The 26,694-nt window shown below is 39.4% G+C and overlaps 1 protein-coding gene across 2 annotated transcripts; it reads left to right on the top strand.

The window, feature by feature from the left end:
• The first annotated feature begins 11,987 nt into the window (after nt 1-11,987).
• On the top strand, nt 11,988-19,684 carry LOC107793573 (uncharacterized). Of its 2 annotated transcripts, none has more exons than XR_012705502.1 (8): nt 11,988-12,193; nt 12,269-12,328; nt 17,706-18,041; nt 18,134-18,372; nt 18,449-18,652; nt 18,751-18,843; nt 18,921-18,997; nt 19,137-19,684. XR_012705502.1 is itself a non-coding variant. In XM_016615951.2 (8 exons), the coding sequence occupies exons 6-8, from the start codon at nt 18,754-18,756 to the stop codon at nt 19,584-19,586; spliced, it is 657 nt and encodes a 218-aa protein (XP_016471437.2). In that variant the 5' UTR covers nt 11,989-12,193; nt 12,269-12,328; nt 17,706-18,041; nt 18,134-18,372; nt 18,449-18,652; nt 18,751-18,753; the 3' UTR covers nt 19,587-19,684. The 2 variants fall into 2 exon arrangements, 1 of the variants encoding a protein (XP_016471437.2); XM_016615951.2 differs by having other exon boundaries at nt 11,989-12,193; nt 18,921-19,037.
• The last annotated feature ends 7,010 nt before the right edge of the window (nt 19,685-26,694 follow it).

Raw genomic sequence — 26,694 nt, 5'->3', positions numbered from 1 at the left:
TGAATAACCTCGCCATGCACATACTCGGGGGTGATCCCACGTCACCCTCTCTCACATAGGTTCGATAACATAATATAACTGAAATTTCACAATCCATCCTAGTCCATAAATCATAGAACCACATTTCCTCTTCTAAAATCATCAACACGATCAGAATCTCACATTTATACTGTGAATAAGTCCGAACAAGCTGTAACAAACCATATATGCTATCTCCGGTGCAATCACATGATATACCACATAACTCAACACTTGTAGTGATAACTTCTAACCACAGCAGCTGCACAAAACATCCGCATACCGATATAAAAACTCTTATCAACTAAAGTCTCATGCCAACACTTTCATATACTGCCAATGATCCCTAAGACACGCGGTAATCCATAACCATTTCCCAGATCAACCATTCATAAAGTCACTCCTTCCTTAACACATACCACAGAATATTTCCGAACCAAAGCTCGATACTATCCTTCCAACATGTTGAAATCGCATCCGTTTGTATTTATTAATCATCCCCAACGATCTCCTCTAATCCAGCACATTACTCTGGTGACATGACACATCCATACAGACCTAAGCCACAACTTGCACAATACATGCATCAATACGCAATAGTCCGAACATACTCAAATCATGAAAATGACTCAAATGAAAGAGCTGAACCTCAAGTTCACTAGTACCACCACAACACCAGACTGAGAACCCGTCTCACATCATAGGAACATAACACACGAATCTAACCTGCAAGGTCATACTTCCACATAACTTTGCTGCGATGTGCGATCCTATCCAACACTGCTCCACCTGTTCCACCTTAGTCACATTGCTTGAAATCGACAACCACGCACAATTCGATGTCTGGAACCAAAGCAAATCATCATACCCACTATAAAGCAAATAACATAAAGCACACTAACCCGAAAGGATATAACTGATACGCCATTCACCGAGCAACACCCAATCACTCTTCCCGCTCGACTTCCACTATGAAACCCCAAAAGAACCGCACCATATGTACCTATAACCAACAAATCATAACATCTCGCAACATAGAAAGATAACTCATGGATCTCCCCAGATTACTAATAAGATCAATAACAATCGAATCAACACACCCCTCAACAGTACAATTCGGAGCCAACCAAGCCGGCTCAAATTAGAACACGTATCCACATTGTCCTGCCAACGAGCTCCTTATCACAAAAATCCTGGAGTTGCTCTTCAACTACTTTAACTCTGCCGGTGCCATACAATATAGTGCCCGACATCAAATCAATACCGAAATCAACAACCTTGCCCGATGACATGGCCGACCACAAGAAACATATCGAAAAGTCCCTCACCACCGGAACTAAATCAATGGTAGGAGCCTCTACACTGATATCCATCACGAAAGCCCAAATAAGAAAGACAATCCTTCCTAGTCATCCGATGGGTCTCCAAAATATAAAACCACTTCAATAGGACATAATCCGTCGAACCTCGCCTCTCAATCCGTGGCATTTCCAGCATAGCCAACAGTGCCACCTTAGTGTAATAGTCCAAAATGACACAGCACGGAGACAACCAGTATGAACCCAATATCACATCCAAAATCTAACATACCAAGCAACGAAAGATATCCGCTCGGGTCTCCAAATCCTGATAGTCACTAAATAGTGTCAATACACATGACTCACAACCACCACATAGCCTGAATCTTCCCGTCTCCAACTCCATATGGCCCATGAATCAACATATCTGGTCCCAATTCCGCCATCCGAATACATACCACGCCTAAAATACCCAATCATTCCACGAGAGAAAATCTAGAATTCCACTATGACACCAAGCAAACTCGAATATCAACAGTCGATCTAACAAGAAAAATGTCGCAATACTATAGAAGTATCATCAACTTAATCACATTGCCCCTTTCTGAAACATATGCCCTCATCAAATCACCCCAAATTAGCAATGCCATTTCTTTAATCATCTGAAGACCCTTTCTCTAATTATCTGAAGCTCGTTCCTCTAATTATCTGAAACTGCCTGCCGCCTAAGAGTTATGACCTTCCTTTTAGAACCGAACCACAATCTTACACACGTGATTCTCAATCCTTCACAACATACCTCATAACCCGTACCATCCTAGGATAACCATGAGAACTTCATATCCATTCCGAACAACAAGCAACTATGCATTCCACTAGCCAAGAATTCCCCATTGATAATCACTATACATCTCATGCTCCTCACGCCAATAGGAAAAATATACCTCTCTAACTGTGGTGGAAACCATCTAGAACTCCCTGAATTTCTTTTGCACGATACTAACTCATCAGGACTGAATCCTTCTAACTCAACCGAGCTACGCATGTCACTAAAACCCAAAAGAATTGCCGCAAAACACCTGCAGAGACTCGCTACCTCAAAAACACCCAAGGAACTAATCATATCCTTACCATACCGATCTGGTCTACTACCACACTATCCCATCTATTCGAGTTTCCCTTTGACCTACCGTTAGCTTAACACTTCTTCTTGCTACAATGCCACAATTCCTCAACCCAGACTCACTATGCGAGTCCCAAGCATGAAACCACACTGTTTAAGGCTCATAAGACGCTGAGTACTCTCTTAAATATTTTCAAAAGCACCACATTCAAAATACTTACCCCGAAGGGACTTCCTGCGAATCTGGAACCATTACCTTCCTAATACTGATATATAGAATCCCATAGTTAATGTAGAAAGTACCACAAGTCTTGACATCTTCCAAATGAAAACTCAGTTCCTAACCACATATACAACTTTAAAATACCCAATTGCTACATGTAGAATCTTGAACGCATTAGAACCATTCTCGAGAGTCATTCACTCTATTCAAACTGCAATTAGTCTGATCAAATGAACCGAACAACCCGTGTATCATTGGCACTCCGACACCGCAGAATATAACTTCATCCCAATACAATCAAGCAACTTCCTGCTCTATGCAACGAGCGTTCTTGCCAATAACAACTCAAGACATCCCGTGATTCTCACACACCTATGAAGCATAATATAATCTTCGTCAAAATTTTCCTTTACTCGAGCCATCCTCAGTCTCAATTTTCGCAAGCCATAACTGATTCACCAGCATGCCTCAAACTGGAACCAACATAGCACCTAACCGTGCAATCACCTAATCAATAGCAGGCTCCCCCACTTGGCTCGAAGCCATAGATCAGTACACACTCAATACCTCATAACGATTATACTCTATTGATGCCATAATACCATAGTGAGATTAAACTTAAATCTTTTATAAGCCTGTGAAAACACAGATCATCTAGAATTTTAACTCTTCTGCAAATCTCGCATTCCTCTCTCGCAACAGTTACACCCACTCTCTAATCGACCAAATTTAAATTGCAACACATATCCTTCACTCGCAAATGAGATCTTCTAACAGACACATAAGGATCGTACAACCTTAGAACATTTCGCAGGAGACAACCCACCTGCTTTGCCTCAAACTAACATTTCTGTATACCTTCTACCGTCATAAACTGTACGCAGTCACTTAGTCTTCCTAAGTCTAAACTCATACCGCAACATGAAATTTACTTCACTCACAACTGGGAAACATGAAAAGATCCTTCACACGCACATAACTCGGGGCTATACCTCGAATCAAGGTGGAATTCAAGCACCTAATAGTTCTTCTATCCTCTAGCAAACCTTCTCATCGCTTCCAAATCATGTGGATACATCTCGCAGTACCAACATACTCATCACATAGTTATCCAGCCGTCACTTCTACTAGTAGGGACAATACCGAACATATACATTCAGAAATACTTGCTCACATAATAGGCACCTCGGTGCTAAAGCTATAGGCAAAGATCCAGCCTCAAGTCCTCCAAACTGGCCCAACATAAACTCACAGATATCACATCTCTCCCCTCGATCAGGGAATCACAAGCCATCGAGGCACATCTGATACTGAGCGCTCATGCGCGCATACAAACACATGGAAGGAATTCAAGAGTTACTTTTCAAGTTGAATCAAGGATGCACGATTAGAATTCAAAAACGTGAAGTTTTCCTAAAGGTTCTACAGCTTCTCGAGGATAAATATAGACATCTCCGTACCGATCCGCGAGACTCTACTAAACCTGCTCATGACTCGTGAGACCTACGTAACCTAGGCTCTGATACCAACTTGTCACGACCCTAATCCCCGAACCCGATCGTGATGGCGCCTCTCGTGAATACAAGGCCATCCACTCCGACACAGTACACTTCTTTAAGCAGTTAGTTACCATAAAATAGTTTAAAGCATGATTAAATAGCAATAATTCGTGGAAATATAGATAACAATAGAAGAAACCATCCCGACACAGCCCAAACTGGGGTGTCATAAGTCATGAGCAACTAATGATCCTGATACGAGTCTACTAGGTATGATGTATGGTACAATAATTTGAAAAACGTAGAATTAATAAGATAAAGGGAGGCACGGGGGCTGCGGATGCCAACATCTACCTCGTAGTCTCCGAATCACCGCTTGGACTAGGAGGATCAACACTCAGGAGCGGGATCTGCTATGCCTGAATCTGCACACAAGGGTGCAGGGAGTAAAGTGAGTACTCCAACTCAGTGAGTAACAAATATAAATAATGGCTAAAAGCATGAAAACACGTAAAGGCACAAGGCAATTCTAAATCAAAGCAGTAAAATCACTTAAAGCAGTAAATCCGTGAAGAAATCAAGTTAAATCCCTTTTTAAACAAGTAAAACAGGTAGTTTGGTAGGTATATAACAAGTAGAAATCTGCCACTCAGGCACAGTATCAATCACTCAGAACAGTACCAGCCCCTCGGGCTCACTCTCAGTACAATATTAGCCCCTCAGGCTCACTCTTAGTACAATATCAGCCCATCGGGCTCACTCATAGTACAATATCAGTCCCTTGGGCTCACTCTCAGATCATGATGGGTACCCGTACTCACTGTAGGTGTGCAGACTCTGGAGGGGCCCCTTACGACCCAAGCGCTATATCAAGCCACCTCATGGCATCATCTCTCGGCACTCGGCCTCACATCACTCGGCACTCGACTTCACATCACTCAAGCCACCTCATGGCATATTAAGTATCTCAGGTCCTTGACCTCATATCACTTAACATATCGTCACATATGGCCTTCGGCCTCACTCAGTCTGAAAATCATCACAAGCCCCTCGGGCATTAGTAAAACAGTAGTTCTCTGCCCAAAACATCATTTAGAAATATCATTTAAGTTTTCAAATCTGAGTAAAAGTGGCTGAGTTTGTAAACAGTAGATATCAATTGGACTGAGTTCAAATAAGTCAAAACAGTGAGGAAACACTGATAAAAATCCCCGAAGGGTTCAAATAGTTGGCACGAAGCCCAAATATGGCAATCAGCCCAAATCATGATGATGACAAATAAATTTCAGTCAAATACGTGGTAAAATCATCAATCAGGACTGACCAAGTCACAATCCCCATAAGTACATGACCCCACGCTCGTCATCAAGTGTGTGCCTCACCTTAATATAGCACTACGATGTGCAATCCGGGATTTCAAACCCTCAGAGCATCATTTACAATCATTACTCACCTCGAACCTGCTAAATCTCTAACTCGTGATACCTTTGCCTCGTGAATCGGCCTCCACGTGCGTCGAATCTATCCAAAATCAGAACGAATATGTAACAATATGCTAAGGGAACAATGCCCAAGTGAAAATAGTTGAATTACCACAAAATTCCAGAATTTGGTCAAACCCGACTCCCGGGCCCACATCTCGAAATTTGACAAAATTCACAAAACTAAAATCCTTATACTCTCACGAGTCTATCCATACAAAAATCATCCAATTCTGATACCATTTGGTCCTTCAAATCATCATTTTACATTTTTGAAAGATTTCACAATTTTCTTCCAAAATTCCATCCCAAATCACAAATTAAATAATGAATTCAATGATAGATTCATGTACTCTAGCCAAATCTGAGTTAGAATTACTTACCCCGATGAATTTCTTGAAAAACCTTCGAAAAATCGCCAAAATTCGAGCTCTCTAGGTCAAAATATCAAATAAAACCCAAAACCTCGTATTTATAGAGTACCCCCAAAGATTTCCACCTCCACGGGCCACACAAAATCGACCGCGGTCCACACAAAACCAATGCGGTCCGCACAAAAATGACCGCGACCGCTCAGCTTTCCTCTGCAATGACAGGATTTAGTATTTTGGCCATAACCTTCGCTACAGATCTCGAAATTCCGATATCTTTCCCTTTCTGAAAACTAGACACAAAGGGCTACAACTTATATTTTTAAATCACCTCAAAATTCCTTGTAGATCAAATGATATGAGCTTACAAAGTAGGACCAGTGAAAAGTTCCCCACCGTGGCTGCACAGCATTTTGTGTGGTCCGCATAGCACCTACCGTGGCCGCACTTCTTTTTGTGCGGTTCGCACAACACATACCGTGACCGCACTTCTTTTTGTGCGGACCGCACTGGTGAGTTCCAAGGCCTGCAACCCTTCTGGACCTGCTACAGATATGATTTTCGGCCTAACACATCCCGGAACCTACCCGGAACTCCCGGAACTTCAAACAAATTGTAACAACACATCCCATGACATCGTTCAAACTTGTTCAAAACTTCGGAACGCTCACAACAACATCAAATCACCAATTTAACATAGGATTCAAGCCTAAGAACTCCAAGAACTCTTAAATTATGCTTTCGATCAAAAAGTCTATCAAATCTCGTCTGAATGACCTGAACTTTTGCACACACATCCCAAATGACACAACGAAACTACTGCAACTCTCAGAATTCCATTCCGACCCCTATATCAAAATCTCACGTATCAACCGAAAAGCACCGAAATCTTAATTTCACCAATCCAAGCCTAAACCTTCCACGTACTTCCAAAATGCTTTCCGATCACGCTCTTAAGTCCCAAATCACCTTCTCTTATTGTTTCAGTTTCTCTCATTTCCGGTCTACTTCTACTTGTGGTTCTGTTGCAAAATTTGTAGTTGAGTTACATTACTAGCATGCTATTATGTCTCCCCTTCCCTTTAGATTAATGAATTCCCTTATGTGTGTTTCAAAACATTCCTTGTCAATCACTTACTGTGTACTTACCATCTTATGAATCCTACATCCCTATCCCTTCCATGTGTTTATGTTTTTTTTGACTGGTTTGTGATTATGCCAGTATCAACTATTATTGAGCATGTCCAAACCAGTCCTAAGACCCTTGCTGGAGTTATGTGTTTACAGTCAAATGTATGTGTATCCCCAAATCCCTTGACCCTTGTGTGACTACTAATTCTGTGGTGTTTGAGTTTTGTTTACTACTACAACTGCTTTCAATCATCTCTGTTACTAATTGCTTTCAAAATGGACTTGTCATTCTAGTTTTTAAACAAATTTCTTTCAAACATGTGTTCTGCACTTTGACTATACTCTTAGAATACTAGGTTCTACCCCTTTTGTGTGAGCCTTGATTTGGGACCCTTGATCTCCCTCTGAACTTGGACACATGAAAGCTAGCCTTTCTACACTGCACTTACTCTGTCTTGGCTATGAAATCTGGGTGTGAGTACTGCCCAGGATCCCTTGAGGTCCTTAGGGAACTCTGACACACCTAGATATGAGGGAAAGCTATGAACAATCTTGGCACTTGAGATGATTGATTACATAACTCAGAGAGGAAGTCCTAATCAGGCTTCCTATAGTGTAACTTCTTATTTTTCATTATGTAATTCATTTCAATGTTGTCCTATAATAGCTTGTTATAAACAAGTATTGGGGTTGGCTAGTGAAAAGGGAAGGGGTAAATATGTATGCTATAGTTGTTAAGGGTAGAAAACATGTTATTAGGTTTATGTTCCTAGTTGCTCAATAGAAACCCTGCTTAGGGCTCATGCATGCATTAGAAATCATGCCTTTAGGTCTCATGTTTATTATTTCAGCATCTGCAACCTCACAAAATCATGTGTTAAAATCTGCTAATAATTAGCACTTTACTATTATGTTCTACACTGCCACGTGCATTTAGAAATCATGTTCTTAAGAAATTCTGCAATCTTGCCATGTGCATTTAGAAATCCTGCTCTAGGAATTCTTCATCATGAGTTTTATACATACATCTTAGATACCATATTTTAGGATCTTATTCGTACTTGCATTCATACTTAGTGTAAACTGCTGATCATAGAAGAGGTAAAAAAACAGCTTCACACTTGATTATCCCGTTTAAAACAACTAGCAATAATCTCTGCATTCGTATCAACTAGAACAACATGCTCTTAGGGTAAAATAATTTCCAAATTGTCTTTTAATAATTCTGAATAACTGCTATATACTACTTTATGTCTAGGCAAGCCTTGGGCAATTGCTTAAAATAAAACCAGAATTGCCTTTGTTTAACAGTCAACCTGTTAAAATCAATAGGCAAACCTGATTTAGACTTCTTTTCTGAGTCATGCAATAAATCTGGTTCTTTTGTTATCACTTAGATACCACGCATAGGATTTGAATTCAGACTTTAATTTTGTATGAGTCATGCTATCTATGTGCATTATTTGTGGAGGTATATCTGAGCCTTCTGTCTGTTTTCTGTGTTTCCCCCCTTTAAATGCAGTCCTATGTGTTTTTGTATGTCCCCTAGTATTTCACCTTTAAACCTAAGGGTCCGCTTAGAACCTTCCTCCTTAGGATAAGAGTTCTAAGTTCCTCTGGGACTGATAGGAAGGGACGGGTACCAGCATGCAATAAGGGTCGAGACCAACCTTCGCTTTAATTACCTTCACGGGGAGGGAAAGGGTAGATATAGATATGATGGCCGGTGCGCTAATACCATGTGTAGCCCCTCTTTGAGGAGTGTCATACTAGGTATTGCATTGATGTGATCCACATTACAAACAAACATAGAACACCCCCTTTGCATTCATAAGCATGTTTTAGATTATAATTCTTTTCAAAATTTCGCCTTTCGCTAATTGTTTTCAAACACTTGTGTATTTAAACTCAAATCCCATACTATTTGAGTCATACTTGCTTATTTGCTAATTGCACAAATTCACAAAAACTGTCTGGCCGGGAACCACACTAGTGGATCCTGAGGGGTGCCTAACACCTTCCCTTTAGGATAATTTCAAGCCCTTACCCTATCTCTGTTTACCAAAAGGTAGTTCTAGATGAACCTTATAGGTGCCCTAATGCACCTTAAAATTGCTAGGTGACGACTCTTCAAAAATGCAAACCTCCTTTCCTAAAAGGAACGAGTTGTCCCATACCAAAATGTCAGGAACCCGATTTTTGCAGAAGGGGAAAAAGGGGGCGCGATAGCTGAAGCAGGCCACTTGGCCTTTGATTCTCATATTTCACCTGTTGACAGTTGAGACACTGAGCTACAAATCCAACTATATCTTTATTAATTCTCCTCCACTAGTAGGGCTGCCTCAAATCTTGGTACATCTTCGCGGCACCTTGATGGATAGAATACCGCGAACTGTGGGTCTCCTCTAGAATCAACTCCCGAATACTATTTACATTGGGCACACATATCAGGCCTTGCATTCTCAACACCCCATCATCTCCAATAGTCACATCGTTGACATCATCATGCTGGACCTTGTCCTTGAGGACAAGAAAATGTGGATCATTATATTGGCGCTCTCTGATGCGATCAAATAAGGAAGATCGAGAAACCACACAAGCTAGAACACGACTAGGCTTCGAAATATCCAATCTCACTAGCTGGTTGGCCCAAGCTTGAACATCAAGCGCAAGAGGTCTCTCCCCAACAAGAATAAATGCAAGACTTCTCATACTCATCGCCTTCCTACTCAAGGCATCAACCACCACATTGGCCTTTCCCGGATGATACAAAATGGTAATATCATAGTCCTTTAGCAGCTTCAACTATCTCCGCTTCATCAAATTGAGATTCTTCTGTTTGAACAAGTGATGGAGGCTATGATGATCAGTAAACACCTCACAATACACACCATAGAGATAATGCCTCCAAATCTTCAACGCGTGAACAATGGCAGATAACTCCAAATCATGAACAAGGTAGTTCTTCTCATGGGTCTTCAACTGGCGCAAAGCATAAGCAATCACTCTACATTCCTGCACCAAAACACAGCCAATGCCAACCCGAGAAGCATCATAGTATATTGTATAAGAGCCTGAAGTTGATGGCAGAACTAACACTGGAGATGTGGTCAAGGCAGTCTTGAGCTTCTAGAAGCTCACCTCACACTCGTCCGACCACCTGAAAAGAGCACCCTTTTGGGTCAATTTGGTCAAGGGCGATACAATAGAAAAGAAACCCTGCACGAACCGACGGTAATAAGCCGCCAAACCAAGAAAGCTATGAATCTTTATGGCTGAGGATGGTCTGCGCCAACTCTGTACCTCCTATATCTTCTTCGGATCAACCTGAATACCCTCACTGGATATCACGTTCCTCAAGAACGCCACTGAACTGAGCCAAAACTCATACTTGGAGAACTTAGCATAAACCTTCTCCTCCCTTAACCGCTACAACACAATCCGCTAATGTTAGGCATGTTTCTCCTAGTTACGAGAGTACACTAAGATATCATCAATGAATACAATAACAAACGAGTCGAGATAAGGCTGGAACACACTGTTCATCAAATACATGAACGTTGCTGGAGCATTGGTCAACCTAAAAGACATCACATGGAACTCATAATGACCATATCAGGTCCTGAAAGTTGTCTTAAGAATGTGTGAGTCCCTATCTTCAATTGGTGATACCCTGACCTTAGATCAATCTTAAAGAACACCCTCGCTCCCTAAATCTGGTCGAATAGATCATCATTGCGCGACAAAGGATACTTTTTCTTGATTGTGACTTCGTTCAACTACCTATAATCAATGCACATTCTCATAGTGCCATCCTTGTTATTCACAAATAGAATAGGCGCACTCCAAGGTGACACACTAGGCCTAATAAACCCCTTCTCAAGGAGCTTCTGAAGCTGCTCTTTCAACTCCTTCAACTCAGTCGGTGCCATACGATACGGTGGAATAGAAATAGGCTGAGTGCCCAGCACCAAATCAATACCGAAGTTAATATCCCTGTCCGGTGGTATGCCCGGCAGGTCTGCAGGAAACACATCCGGAAAATCACGCACCACGAGAACATAATAAATAGTAGGGGTCTCTACACGGACATCTCTCACAAAATCCAAATAGGATAATCAACCCTTCCCAACCATCCACTGGGACTTCAAGTATGAAATCACTCTACTAGGGACATAATCTAAAGAACCTCTCCACTCAATCCGAGGCAACCCCGAAAGCGCCAACGTTACAGTCTTAGAGTGCCAATCTAAAATAGGATAATAGGGAGACAACCAATCCATACCTAATATTACATCAATATCAATCATACTAAGTAGTAGAAGGTCCACTCTAGTCTCCAATCCCCCAATGGTCACTACACACGATCTATACACACGGTCCACAAACAGATAAAACAAGTGGGGCGTATTCAGATAATGTTCAAAATACGAGGATACATATGAATAAGAGGGAACCAGGATCAAATAATACAGAGGCATGTCGGTGACAAACTGAGATAATACTTGTGATCACTGTGTCTGAAGCAATGGCATCTTGTCTGGCAGGAAGAGCATAGAAATGGGCATGACCTCACTACTAAGAAATAGACCTATCGCTACAGTTATTTAGCAACGGTTATGTATACGTTGCAATAAAATAGCTATGGCAACGGTTACAACCGTTCTATGTTCCTATCAGGCCTACTGATATAGGTAGAAGAATAAACCATTGCATTAGGGATTAAACCGTCGCTGTAGATTAATGTATCGTCACGGTTCCCTAAACCGTTGCAACAGATGCATCTTTGGCAACAGTTTCTGAAAAAAAGGGCTACTGGGTCGGTTGGACTTTCCCTCCCCATTTTCCCTCTTTATCGCGCCTTTTTTTAGAGGAGGGAGACTAAGCGCCTGAAGCAAAAAACAAAAGAAAAACTAAAAGTCTTTAACACAAATACAAAGAACAAAAACCCTAAAGTTTGATTCAAGCCCTAAACGACATATCATGCTGCCATCGACGCTAAAGATCGATTACCACCAGAAAAGGCTCACGGGAAACAGAGATTAAGAGGTTCTTCTCCCTCTCTCTCTTTCTTTCTTTAAAACTACTTGTTCTTCTTACTTATTTTCTCTCATTCATCGACAGAGAGCTTTTTGAGGCCTCTCCAGTTTGAAGCTATCTAAACCTAATCTCCCTTTACACTGGGTAAGATTCATTTTATATACTTATTTATTTTGCAAGTAAAAGACAAATTGGAAATAAATTATTGGGGTAGCTGCTCTATATTTGTCATCTTCAGTGTGAAATTGGATCCAGTTCTGATATTAGTAATTTTTTGTTCACTTTAATGAATACCCATGGTTTACAATCAAAAGCCTCTGCTTTGTTACAATGAGACAAAGCGCAATAGTTAGTTTTTGAAATGGGGTCTCAAAGTTTATGCATATTTTTTCCCAAAATTTTTGTGTCTATCACCCAAAATAAGTGAGGCAACTATGAAGAAGAGTATGTATCAGGAGAACTTCTTGTATTGTATAACTGCGATATAGAGTTGAATTGTTTATGCTGCTGAAATCAAGTAGTGTATTCGACAATTGATAATTTGACATCAAAATATATGCATCACAAAAAAATTTACATTTAGATATAGCTTTTCTCCACTCTACTTATTGAATATTTTCTGGTAGTTGGAGAGATTGTAGTATAGTTTAGCAGAATCGAGTTAGGGTCGACGTCACAATGTTCAATATTATTTTTTGTTAGTAGACACTACAGAGAACTCTCATGGCATAAATTGATGGTAAACTAACAAGTTGTGCTATTCCTGAAAGTTAAATACAAGCCCACCAAAATGTTGAAAAATATGAAAAACTCATCCCATAATCTGTAGCTACCAAATTTATCAACTTGATGCTTTTATTCTCTCTGTATTTATATCTTTTTCAGTGAGCGAATGCTATCAAGGTCTCATAATATAAAGATTTATCTAGTTGTATCAAGTATTTTAGTTCATTTAAAATAATTTAACAGGGAAATCTCTGTTTTAAGTAGTTGTTAGATTTGCTTGTTTGTTCTGTGTGTTTTCTATTTCATGTGTTGGTGAATTCATTTTATTAGTACTTTATTTAAAAGGTTAACTAGTTTACTCTTCTATTAGTAATCTCGGGGTGATCACATGACTTTTATACTTGTTCTAGATAGAAGAACATATGGAGAAGAATCATTTTTTTTTTTTGTGTTTCTAAGAGTTTTACTCTGGAGTCTTGGGCTTATTTTTTATTTTCAGCAGCTCTCTAGCTTATATTAGGATAATTTAGGTCACTACTTAGGTTTACTCATTCTTCATGGTCAAGCTAGTTTTGGGTATTTAACTACTTAGTAGATAAAGTTAAAAGCTGATTAAGCTCTAATAAGGAATACAATGTCATGCTTTTATATAGTCTGTTGGTGCTATATTCACCTACTTCACCCTAGTAGATTATAGTAAGAGGAATTGTAGAGGATAGAATTTTAACAAAGCTTTATGATGTCACAGGCTTATTGCTACATAAGTGAAATAGTTAAATATCTCCAGTAGTTCTAGAAATTTATTATTTGGATTAATTTTTATGATTTCATTTGTGACTCATAGGGGATTTAATATTAAATGGATAATGGAGATAAAAGTTGGACGGGTCTCCGAAGATCCACCGATGAGTATATCCGCGGAGTGAATGATTTTCTTGATAAGGCATTTGAACGGGCTTCCCAAGGTAGTGAAATATTATGCCCTTGCAAAAAATGCGCTAATTGTCAATGGCATTATAGAAATGTAGTAGAGGATCACTTAGTTTGTTATGGGTTTATTCAAGGATATACCAAATGGATTTTTCATGGGAAAAAGTTTTCCTCGAGAAATAATCCACATCCAAGCAATGATGATGAAGGTTCCAACATGCATGATGATATCGATGGACTCCTTCATGATACTTTTAGAAATGTTGAGGGTGACATGAGGCATGAAGAAGGAGTGAGAGAGGGACCATCTGAAGATGCAAAGAGATTTTTTAAATTAGTGGGTGAAGGAAAAGAAGAGTTATATCTAGGGTGTGAGAATTTTTCTAAATTGAGTTTCACCATTTGATTGTTCTTATTCAAATGCATTCATGGGTTGAGTAATGTGGCTTTTTCAAACTTGTTAGACTTGTTAAAAGAGGCATTTCCATTTGCTCAGCTACCCGAATCTTTTCACAAGGCAAAAAATATGATTCAAGATTTGGGTCTTCATTATGAAAAACATGCTTGCCCTAATGATTGCATGCTTTTTTGGAATGAAAATGAGAATAATGATAATTGCTCTGTATGTGGAACCTCTAGATGGAAGAATGTTGTTGATGGCTTGACTAATGCAAGCTCCAAAATCCCTGCAAAGGTTTTAAGGTACTTTCCCTTAAAGCCTAGACTTCAGAGGATATTCATGTGCTCTGAAACAGCTGCAGCTATGAGATGGCATGCTACTGAATGACCCAATGATGGGAATTTAAGACGTCCTGCTGATGGGGAAGCTTGGAAGACTTTTGATTTCTTGCACAAGGACTTCTCTCGAGATCCACATAATGTTAGATTGGGTCTTTCAAGTGATGGTTTTAACCCGTTTTGAACAATGAGCATTTCTCATAGCACGTGGCCTGTTATGCTAATGAACTATAATTTATCGCCATGGATTTGCATGAAGCCGGAGTATATAATATTGTCAATGATTATTCCAGGTACTTCTTCTCCGGAAAATGATATAGATGTGTACCTACAACCATTAATTGCTGAATTGAAGGAACTGTGGGAGACAGGGGTAGAAACATTGATGCTAAATCTAACCAAAGATTTCAAATGCGTACAGCCTTGTTATGGACAGTTAGTGATTTTCCAGCACTAGCAATGCTTTCCGGATGGAGCACTAAGGGTAGACTGGCATGACCAACTTGTAATTATGACACATGCTCTCAATATCTCAAACATAGTCGCAAGATGTGTTACTTGGGTCATCGAGCTTTTTTGCCTCCTGATCATCCATTTCGAAGAGATGAAAAATCATTTGATGGTAAGGAGGATCACAGAAAAGCACCTACTCCCTTGTCAGGTGTAGAAGTGTTAGAAGAACTTCATGATTTTAATCATATCTTTAGAAAGGGTCAAAAGAAACGGCGCTGAGGTAATGAGGGTCTGTGGAAGAAAAAATCAATCTTTTATGAATTATCATATTGGGCACATAACAAATTGCGACACAATCTTGATGTAATGCACATCGAGAAGAACATATGCGATAGTTTGCTTGGGAATTTATTGGATATGCCTGGAAAATCAAAAGATCACGTAAATTATCGCTATGACTTGGAAGAGATGGGGATACGAAAAGAGCTTCAACCATTAAAAGATAAGGGCAATAAAAAAGTTTATTTGGTTTAAGCTTATTTCTCCATGAAGCCAGAAGAGAAAAAGTTGTTTTGCACTGTTTTAAAAAATGTCAAATTACCAAAAGGGTGTGCGTCAAATATATCACGGCGTGTGGAAGTGGAGGAAATGAAAATATCAGGGTACAAGAGTCATGATGCTCATTTTATCATGCATTACTTGCTTCAGGTTGCCGTTAGAAAAGTGTTGCCCAAGAATGTTTTTTTGGCCTTGATTAGGTTGGGGAACTTCTTTAGAGCCATATGTAGAAAGGTTATAAAGCGAAGAGATCTTGATAAAATGCAATCTGAAATATTGAAATTGAATGTGACCTTGAAAAGATCTTTCCTCCAACTTTTTTGATATAATGGAACATTTGCCTATCCATTTAGTAAATGAAATTAAGCTTGGGGGTCCGACTCATTTACGTTGGATGTATTCTATTGAGAGAAACTTGTGTAAGTATAAGGCATTTGTTCGTAACCGATGTCATCCAGAAGATTCAATAGCAGAGGATTTTTGGCCGAAGAGTGCTTGATATTTTGTTCGAGATACCTACATGATGAGGTGAAAACAAGATTTAGTAGGTATCAATTAGAAGATGATGCGGGGGCTGAAACAGAGGGAGATGATTTGTCACCTATATTCCCTAAGATAGGTCATCCAATTGGAAGTAAGAAGAAAAAGAAAGGCAAGGCATTTACCATGGATCTACAATTATGTTTTGAAGCATATCGATATGTTCTGTTCAATACTAGAGATGAACAATTGGAGATGTTTATCCAGTAAGATAATTGCCATTTTTAATATAACTTTATTAATTTATTTATATGATATGATATTTTATACTTTATCCATAAAGGCCTAATAGATGTATCTGAAATATACATGTTTGCAGGGAACATAAGAGTTTAATTGATAATCAGACTAGATCAAATGCATGGATTAGAGCACGCAATCATAGTCAGGAATTCGACAATTGGTTCAAAGAGAAAGTTAAAACTGTTGAAGTGCCCAATCATTTACGGTGGCTAGCTAAAGGGCCCAACATAGTTGCAAAAAATATACTGGATATTTCAACAATGGATACCGATTTCATACGATGGAACGAGATAGTCGACTCAAGACTCAGAATAATGGAGTGACTCTGTCAGCCACAACTGATAGTTTTGCTAGTGCTAGAGATTCAAATCCTATCGATGGAGAGGTTATCTATAATGGATCTATTCAGGATATTATTTAGATTGATTATTGGGGTTGTTTTAGTATTATACTGTTTAGATGTGATTGGCTTCATAATCAAATAGATGAATATGGCTTGACTCGAGTATACTTCAACAGATTATGTAGTGCCGATGACCCCTTTGTATTGACATCTCAAGTGCATCAAGTTTTTTATGTGGAGGATCCAATTGAGAAAGATATTTATTACCCAAGAAACAAAGTCCCTATTGACTTGTATGATTTGAAGGAGGAAAATTGTGATAATATTGCAGACACATTTTGGAGGGATCTTGATGATAACATTGGTGCGTCAATTAGTTTACCCTATGTTAATGTTATATGGTCCAGAGAAGATCTACCTAGTGATGTCATTGATATGACATCTCATGCAGAACTTTCACAAGATACAAATATAGAAACATCAGAAGAGGAGGATGATATTGATGATACTGATTGGGATTGGATGGATGCTGATGATTGAAGAATGTGCTTCTGAACTTTGTTTTTAATTATACAAATATGAAAACATCAGAATAGTTCTTTTTTGCATTTTCTTCTTTGTACCATCACTTTCAAAGAAAATGGAAAAGGATGTTATTTGATATTTCTTCTTTGACTGTGCTGTAATTGTATTTGAATTTTATTTTCTTTAACTGTTATGTAATTTTGGATCGTAAATCAAGTATGTTTCTTCATGTCAATCTTGATTTAAAGTCTGATGAGTGTGATATGCATTTGAAAAATAAGTAGTTATATTCCTACTTGTCCTCATAGTGTTGCTATAATTTAGCTATTGAGGGAAAGAATATTGACGCTCCAACTGTTTTATGGTTTATCATCTTGACAGAGTTTGATAGTCATGAGACAAGAAGAACGTCCGAAACATATACTGATTTTGGCTCTAACTATTTATGTTGTATCATCTTGACAGAGTTTGATAGTCATGGGACAAGAAGAACGTTCAAGACAAAAGAAAAAAATAAAAAACTCTACATACATTAATGCTGGAACATTTACCTCTTTGGTATACCAAAAAAGGTTATCGCTGACCAGAAAAACAAATGTTCCAGCTAACTGTATACGGTCAAGTGAAGAGCATGAGCTTCTGCCAAATTTAGTTGAAGACCATCAGATACTAACACCACAAAATTCAGAATAGTAGCCCATATGCAAAGCGAAACTACCACCCCTGCAGCAGATTCATTAGAGGAACAAATGCAATTGAATTCTACAACTGTTGATGAACAAGAACAATGTGAACAGCAAGGCAAGAATTTTCGTACAAATACTGATTCCTTTTCAATTATAAAATTGAACTATATATAATTTTATGGTTATCTATGGTTTGTATTATTGTAGGCGATTCTGCTCGAAAAAGGAAAAAAGGTAAAACAAAGATGCTAAGTGTACATGGAAGCAGTGAGCGGAAATTGATTATAGTAAATGAGAACAATCAATCTGTTTGTCCTACTAAAGATGTTGTGGCAGAACTGGGTAGTTTTCTTGGCACATTGGCAAGGAATGCGAGTCTTTGCCCTCTTGATATATTTGAATTGAGAAAAATGGACACAAAAGAAGATTTGTGGGCGTATACCAAGGTTTGAAGTTTCCAATTCAATTTTCGGTTGAATAAATTTAATAGTTTTTGCACTAACCCACTAAATCAATTTATAGGAGAAATATGATATTCCCGATGCTGCAAAAAAATGGACTTTGGATGCTATTCAAGCTGCTTGGAGAAGACACAAGAGCAATTTGAAAGAACACCACTTTGACGCCTATGCGAATGATGAAATTCGAATGCAAAAAAGGCCTGAATATATTCCAGCATCTCAATTTAAGGATCTCCTCAAATATTAGAACTCTGAAAAATTCCAGGTAAGTTTTACTACTTGCAACAACTAGAAACAAGAAACAAATGGTACAACTGAACTAAACTCCTCTTTGTCTTGTCTTGTTGAATTATTTATTTGCAGATAATGTCCAAGACCAATATTGAGAATCGAAAACAATTGAAGAATCCACACACTGTCGGCAAAATTTTTTTTGCTATAGTCCGCAATGAATTGGTGTGTTATTTATCAGTAAATATGATCATGTTGTCATTTTTAAGAATATTTTTGATAACCACTCTTAATGTATCTAGGAAAAAGAGAAGAACACTTCCGACCCTTTATCACTACGAGAGTTCTTTGTGGCTACAAGATCAAGAAAACCTGGAAGGTCGTACAATGATTCTGATGAAGATACAACTAGTAAACTTGTGCGAATTCTATCTAATTGCTTTTTTATTGAGATAAACTATTTGTTCCTACTGAATTTTTATTTACCAGAATTCTCTTTTTAAATATTTACATTATAGGCTGAAATGGAAAAAATTGAAGCACAACAAAGTGAAGATGGTAGCAACTTTGTTAATGCATTTGCAGCCGTTATGGGACCTGAACATTCAGGGCGACTTAGATTATATGAACGAGGGGTTACAAGAACTTCTTTGAAAGGAAAAATGGGACATTTTGAACCCTCTTCACATGCTACAAATAATCCGGTCCAACAAATGGAAGAGAGGATGGTAAGAATGTTTGAGGAACAAAAGGAACAATTTGAGAAACAGAAGGAAGAATTTGAAAAACAGAAGGAACAATATGAGGAACAAAAGAGAATGATGCGACAAGAAATTCTAGGAGATATCGTTGTACAGTTTCAACGTTCAGGATTGCCAATTGATCCTACTATTTTAGCAACCTTGTGTGGTCGTTCATCGGGAGAAGCTTCCTCCGCACAACAAGATCAAAAGGCCATCTTTTGGTAGCAAAAATCAAGGCTAGAATTTTCTTTTTGAGATTAGTTATAGATTGGTTAATTTTAGTTTGTACAATTTATGTGATTTCTATAAATCAAGGTTAGATCTCCCAGCTGTCTTCAATTCTGTCAAATTAGTATCCATCAAAAATTTATTAAAGTCAGCTACTTCAAACTCTTGAACTGGATTCACATTGAATCTATCATCTAGATGTCTAATAGCGTTGAAATCACCCATTGCAATCCAAGCACCCTGTTGCAAGCTAGCAATTGATCTCAATTCATGCTATAGTGCTTTCCTATCACTAACAGTATGTAAGCCATACACCACAGTCATATGGATATTTGAACCATATTGCCTGGACTCTATGCTCAAGCAAAGCAAGCATGCCTATTTTATTCTGCCTAATGAACTTCATTACCTCAATCTCCATATCATCAGTTTATTGCTCGGTGGTTGCATGACCTGTAGACATGATATGCCTATTTGATACTCTTTTTGATCATTCACCTTCAGTTTTGAATTGGATGACTTTGTGTCTTGAGAGTTCAGCTATATAAAAAGAAGAATATGTATGAAACTAAAAATTCCAACGTGAGCCTGTTAATCATATCATATATTTAACTGGAACTTGGAGATAATTCCTTTAAATGATTGAAGCTGAAGTAAAAAAAGATTCAATTCGACTGTATCCCCATCTCCGCAAAATAAGTTTAGTAATATTGATTTGACTGAAACTGGCCTTTCAATCTTGAGGCTTGGTCCATTGCTCAACATTTCCCTCTCCAAATACTGGCAATAACTTTCAAAAACTCGCGAACTCACATTAACTCCAAAATCTAGCAAGACAAGCAGTTCCAATTCTAGCCTGTTCAATTCTGCATTGGTTATTCTGCATTTGCCATTTTGTTGGCACTAGCTGCTACAACTCTATTCTTTCCTTAGGTAGATTTAGCTCCCTGTATACCTTGCTTTATAGCTTCATATAAGTTTGTAGTCATCGTATGATTTTGTACTTTTATTCATTGCTTGGTCTAAAATTGCAATCACCTTGAGGCTTGGTATAAAATTGCAGTCATCATTTGGTGCTTAAGTCCTTGCAGCTTGTGAGCTATTTCTGTAAGAAACGTTATTGGTCATTGCTTCCTTGATTGCTTTTCTTTTGATTACATGAGTATCATCTTTTTGGGACAAGCTTCTGGATGTTGTACAGTTGTTTTGACAAACTCGGTTTATGTATTCTGATAGCTTTAACTGCGGAGAAATTTTGAGGAACTTGATAGTGCATAACTTTTGGATAGACAATGTATACATGATAATCAGAGGGAGTACATCGTAGTGATGTTCCTGGGAAACAGAGTTGGCATTTTCTTTATCACACTTCTTTTTCATTTATGATATCATGTGCTTTGCTTGAAACACACATACATCGTTTCTAAAATTTTGTACTGCAACTTTCATATTTTCGTACTGCCATATTTTCGTACTGCCATATTTTCATGAATCTCACAGTTCAGTTGCAGCTTGAGTACACTTGCTTTCATATTTTCGTACTGCCAGTTACACGTTCTATTACTTAAATAAGTTTCTTAAAATTTTGAGGAGCACTCAAAATACTTGAGTCTGATACAGACTTGGAATATACCTACAAAAAAGAAACAGTCTCTAGAAAGTAAAATTACCAAAATTGAGAGATACAGAGTCTATCTTAGAAGTATATAAGGATGAGCATTATTTGTGTGCTTCCATTATTTGGTGATGCACTCATGTGAAAACTTGCTTATGACAGAAAATTGTCCTTGGAATGAGTGTGCTAATCTTGTGAATTTCTATGGTTGATCATATATACTGATTTGTTAATGCAGTGGAGATTGCACTATGAAGGTAGAGCAGTTACATATAGTGAGGCATTTCATTTGCTGCTGTTAGTCTGGCAGTTTGCTCCAACTAGATTATAACTTATAAGAAAGTAATTAACAGTTTGTCATATATCCTATATGTGATCCTGGCACAGTCTTACTCTTTGTTGGGGTTTCTACTATGATCTTCATGGTTTGCGCCTACTTCATTGATCAATAGGTCACATACTTGAATGCTCTAATAGTAAAGCTGGTAACTGTTAATTCTCTTCCGTATTCTCCTCCCTGCATTAATGGCTGCAATGTTCTCATGAACTAAGCTTAGTAGTTGTTAGCCTATTTTCATTAGAAATCACATATCAAGTTGACGGTCTAATTTTCTCCTATAGAAGGAAAAAAGGCCCCAAGATTTTGACTTACTAATTAGTGGCAGCCAAGATTTTGAGGTGGCCTTCACATGTAAAAGTTGTAGTGTGATCTGACCATTGTGTTAGAGTTTGATCGGACTAGTTTCATCTTTTGTTCAGTCTTTTAAGTACTTATATTATTTTATTGGTCTTAATATATAGTACAATAATAATGATATTGAGAAGAAAATATTTTTCTTTTTCCTATCCTCTGATTATTGTTGTTCTTGTTGAATTTACAAGTGAACCAAATGATCAAGGGGGAGATGAAAGCAGTGAAGACCTTACCTAAAAATATTGGTTGTAGAATCTTCACACAATCTAAGAATATTTTTGTTTTTGACCTATTTTGCAAACTTATATATGCCAACTTTTAGATTATTAAACACTTTTATTGTATATTTTGCTTTTATCATGGTTGTGTATTTTGAAATATGATTTTGTTGATGAATATATTTTCATTTCATCATTTATATATAAATTTTAGTGTATTATATTATCCTGTTGTGATAGCTGATAACAACCGTTAATAGGTCCAAATAGTTGTTGCAGTAGCTCCTTATAACCGTTGCAGTAGCTCATTATAACTCGTTGCATCTGCTTTTAATAACCGTTTCAATAGAAATAAAACAAACCATGTCAAAAATGTTGTAATGGCTATAGCAACGGTTCTCAACCGTCGCAAAATACCTGTAGCGACGGTTCAAGACCGTTGCCATAACTCGCTACTAATCGTTGTAATTGACCATAGTAAAACCGTCGCGGTAGATGTGCCTGTGGGAACGATTAAGAAACCGTTCCTGTAAACCGTTGCTGTAAACGGAAACCGTTGCTTGAAGCCGTTGCAATAGACCAATAGCGACGCTCAACCGTGGCACTAGGTTTATTGCAACGGTTTTCCTTCCTATGGCAACGGAACATGTGGCGTTGCCTTAGGCTTTTTTTCTAGTAGTGCGAGTAGTACTAATTAAGAACTCCACTGACTGGGCAGGTGGTGATGTAACTAGTGCTGAAGATGCAGCCTGACCCTTCTGCTGCGCTGGACCTCCCTGGCGCCAAGGACATTGCCTCCACATATGCCAAACTCCCCACACTCAAAATAACTCCATGGTACTGGTGGTGGGGACTAAAGAGAGCCACGGGCACTGGGATAACTGGTAGAAGAACCTTCCATAGACGAGCCCTGAACCGATGAAGCACGGGACGAACTCTAAGCTGGAAGGGCACTAAGAGATAAGTGACCCTGCTAAGAACTGTGAAAACCATAGCCAGATGACGCACCACAATGAGCTGGACAAGCCGTCTGAGCATGCCTAAAGGGACGGCCCCTGCTGTGGTGAAACTGACCTCCAAAAGGAACACCATCAAAACTACCAAATCCATGAGTCCTCTTGGCCTCCCTCTTACTCGCTCCTGGCTGCGAATCTACTCTATATCCCGAGAAATGTCAACAACCTCCTCAAAAGAAGCACCAGACGCCCTCTCCCTAGTAATAAGAATCAACAACTGATAGGTGAGGTCATCAACGAACCTCCCGATCCTTTTCCTGTCATTGGGAACCAACCAAATAGCATGACGAGCCAACTCAGAAAATCTCATCTCGTACTGCATCACCGTCATGTCATCTTGACGCAACTGCTCAAACAGTCTGTGCATCCTCTCTACGGGACTGCGACAAATGTTTCTCCACGAAGAGAACAGAGAACTACTGCCAGGTGAGGGGCGCTGCACCAACAGGCCTATGCTTCTCATAAGCCTCTCACCAAGTGAAGGCAGCTCCAGAGAACTGAAAGGTAGTGAATGAGACCCCACTGGTCTCCAAAATACCTGCTGTATGGAGAATCCTCTAACACTTATCCAAGAAACCCTAGGAATCCTCACCCTCTGCACCGCTGAAAGTCGGAGGCTGAAGTCTACCAAACCTCTCCAATCTACGTTGCTCCTCATCAGGCATGATTAGAACCACAAAGTTCGGAGCAGGTGCAACCGGCTGGGCTGGTGGTGCACACGGTGTTTGAAGTCCCTGTACCACCTGCTCAAGTGTGCGGGCAGCGGGAGTCTGAGTACCTCCCCTGACCTGGGAAGTGCCTGCTGTAGTAGAAACAGAGACCTCCAAAGCAAGACCGATGTACAGGGTAAGAATCTGAGCTAAGGTCTCCTAAAGATCTGGAATCACGAAGGCCACAGCTGGTGCTGAGCTGGTCTCGCTGGTGCATCCATAACTAGAACCTGATCATTTACTGGGGCAACTGGTGGATCTGCAGGTGCTGCCCTAGCTGTTGTGCGGGCTACACCCCTGCCCCTACCATAGCCTCTACCGTGACCTCGGCCTCTCTCGACCCTAACTGGTGGTACTGGTGGTTGTCAGTCCTGACCGGTAGCACATGTCCTCACTATCTATGAGAGAATAGAATAACAGAAGTTTAATTACCAGTATAAACAAATTTGCACGATAAGAATTCAAGAAGGTGAAGTTTTCTAAGTGTTCTACTGCCTCTCAAAGATAAGTACAAATGTCTCCGTACCGATCCGCAAGACTCTACTAAACCTGCTCACGACTCGTGAGACCTATGTAACCTAGGCTCTGATACCAACTTATCACGACCCAAAGCATGACCTGTCGTGATGGCACCTATTGATGATACTAGGCCAACCGACATTACCAAAACACTTTCAACAATAACCAGAAACAATCAAGACTCTTAAAGTAACTGAAATCTTTATCATAAAACAGGGTGAACCCCAAAACATAAGTGCGGAAATAAAGCCCGACATCGGGGTGTCATTTGTCGAAGAAGAAAGCAGTCTGCGAACGCTAACAGCTACCTCGCGATCTCCAATGATCAGCTACGAGTACTATAAACAATATCTGCATCCAACAACTCCCAGATCGGCACATGAGGCACTAGGAGTAACGTGAGTACACCAACTCAGTAAATAACAATAATAAATAAGGAACTAAAGATAGTGACGAGCTATACAGTTTTAGTTCATTTTCTATAATTTCAGAAAAGAAAATAGTCATGCTTCCAAAGTTCCAGTAATTCAAGTCAAATCAGCTTATTTTAGTCAAGTTCAAGAAAATTCAGATAAGAATATTTTTCAACAGTTATCAAAACATGGATATAAGGCAACAATGTGCATGAATAATGTAATTATATACTGCCTCTTAGGCAATCATCTCTCAGTCCTCCCAATCACTCCAACCTCACGATCACTCATACCTTCCAGTCACTCATTCCTCATAATCACTTAGCACTTGGCACTCACACTCAGTAGGTACCGCGATCAGTGGGGGTGTACAGATTCCGGAGGGGCTCCTTCACCCCAAGCACTATATCAAGATAATCATGGCGTAAATCAATAAAACATGTTACGCCATACAGCTTGATCCCATAAATATCCTTACAATCAGGCCCTCGACCTTACTCAGTCATCAATCTCTCCGGTCTCTCGGGCTCTCAGAAATCAGGAAAATCAGCCCAAACATCAGTAACATGAGGTATCAGATAGAATAACAGAGACTGAGAGATGATATACGAGTAAAAACTGTGACTGAGTACAAATAGCATATAACAGGCAATTCAACAAGTAACGTAGGACTCAACAGTACAAATACATAGCCTAGACTTGGTTTCTAACATGATTTACAATAAATTTCCATAACACATAGAAAGCATATAGCTGACAGCATGTTTGTTCAACTTTGCAGCTCATACGCGGCGGACCAAGTCGCAATCCCCCTCGATGCACGCCCACACGCCCATCACCTAGCATGTGCGTCACCTCCAAAATAGTCACAAGACACAATGTCCAGGGTTTCATACACTCAGGACCAGATTTATAACCATTACTTACCTCAATCCGAGCAAAATCCTATTCTGCAATGCTTTTGCCTCTCTAAACGGCCTCCAAACATCCTGAATCTAGCCAAAAGTAATACAACACAATCAATATATGCCTAAGGAACCAATTGCACAAGAAAAACTGCTAAATTGGACTCAAATACTAAAATTGGCTCGAACCGCTCCCAGTCCCATGTCTCAAAATCCGACAAGTCACAAAATATGAAAGCACATTCACTTACGAGTCTAACCATACGAATTTTATCAAAATCCGACATCATTAGGCCCCTCAAATACCCAAATTACACTCTCCAAAATCCCAAGCCCTAACTCCTAATTTTCACTACAAAATCCCATTAATTAGATGAGAAATCAATGGGAAAACACTACAGCTAAGAGTACTTAGGCTCAAGGGACTTACCTTAGTGAAAATCCTTGAATCCCCTTCAAAAATCACCTCAAAAGCTTCAAGGTCCGAGTTGAAAATGGTGAAAATGAGGAAAAATCATGAAGTCCTCTATTTATACATTCTGCCGAGTGAAGCCGCACCTGCGATCCCTTCATCGCATCTGCGGACCCAGCTCTGCCTCTGCGGAAATCACTTAAACCCCTAGGACCACTTATGCGCCTCTAGACCGCATCTACGATCATCACAGGTGCGGAAACTACCTCGCACCTGCGGTTCCTACCCAGGTCCTCCATGGCCACATCTGCGGCTCCTCAATCGCTCTTGTGGGCTCTCACCTGAGGCTCCCACTCTGCAGGTGCGGAGACACCAGAACCAGCAGCTCCAGCTACATTTTTCAAGTTTCAAACTTTTCGTTAATCACCCGGAATCACCCCGATGACCTCGGGACCTCAACCCAACATACCGACATGTCCCATTACATTATATGAACTTAGTCAAACCTTCGGATCGCTCAAAACAACATCACAATACCAAATTACCCCCGGATTCAAGCCTAAGAACTTCTAAAGTTTCAAATTCCAGAAATGACGCCGAAAC

Source organism: Nicotiana tabacum, chromosome 22 (assembly GCF_000715075.1).
Source record: "Nicotiana tabacum cultivar K326 chromosome 22, ASM71507v2, whole genome shotgun sequence".
Classification (NCBI taxonomy): domain Eukaryota; kingdom Viridiplantae; phylum Streptophyta; class Magnoliopsida; order Solanales; family Solanaceae; genus Nicotiana; species Nicotiana tabacum.
This window is presented reverse-complemented; position numbering and strand designations above follow the sequence as displayed.

Excerpts from the sequence above, each read along its gene's own strand:
- LOC107793573 (XM_016615951.2), top strand. The coding sequence starts at position 18,754 with ATGTCCAAGACCAATATTGAGAATCGAAAACAATTGAAGAATCCACAC. Across the intron at positions 18,844-18,920 it reads CTATAGTCCGCAATGAATTG|GAAAAAGAGAAGAACACTTC; the intron begins GTGTGTTATTTA and ends TAATGTATCTAG. Across the intron at positions 19,038-19,136 it reads AAGATACAACTAGTAAACTT|GCTGAAATGGAAAAAATTGA; the intron begins GTGCGAATTCTA and ends TTTACATTATAG.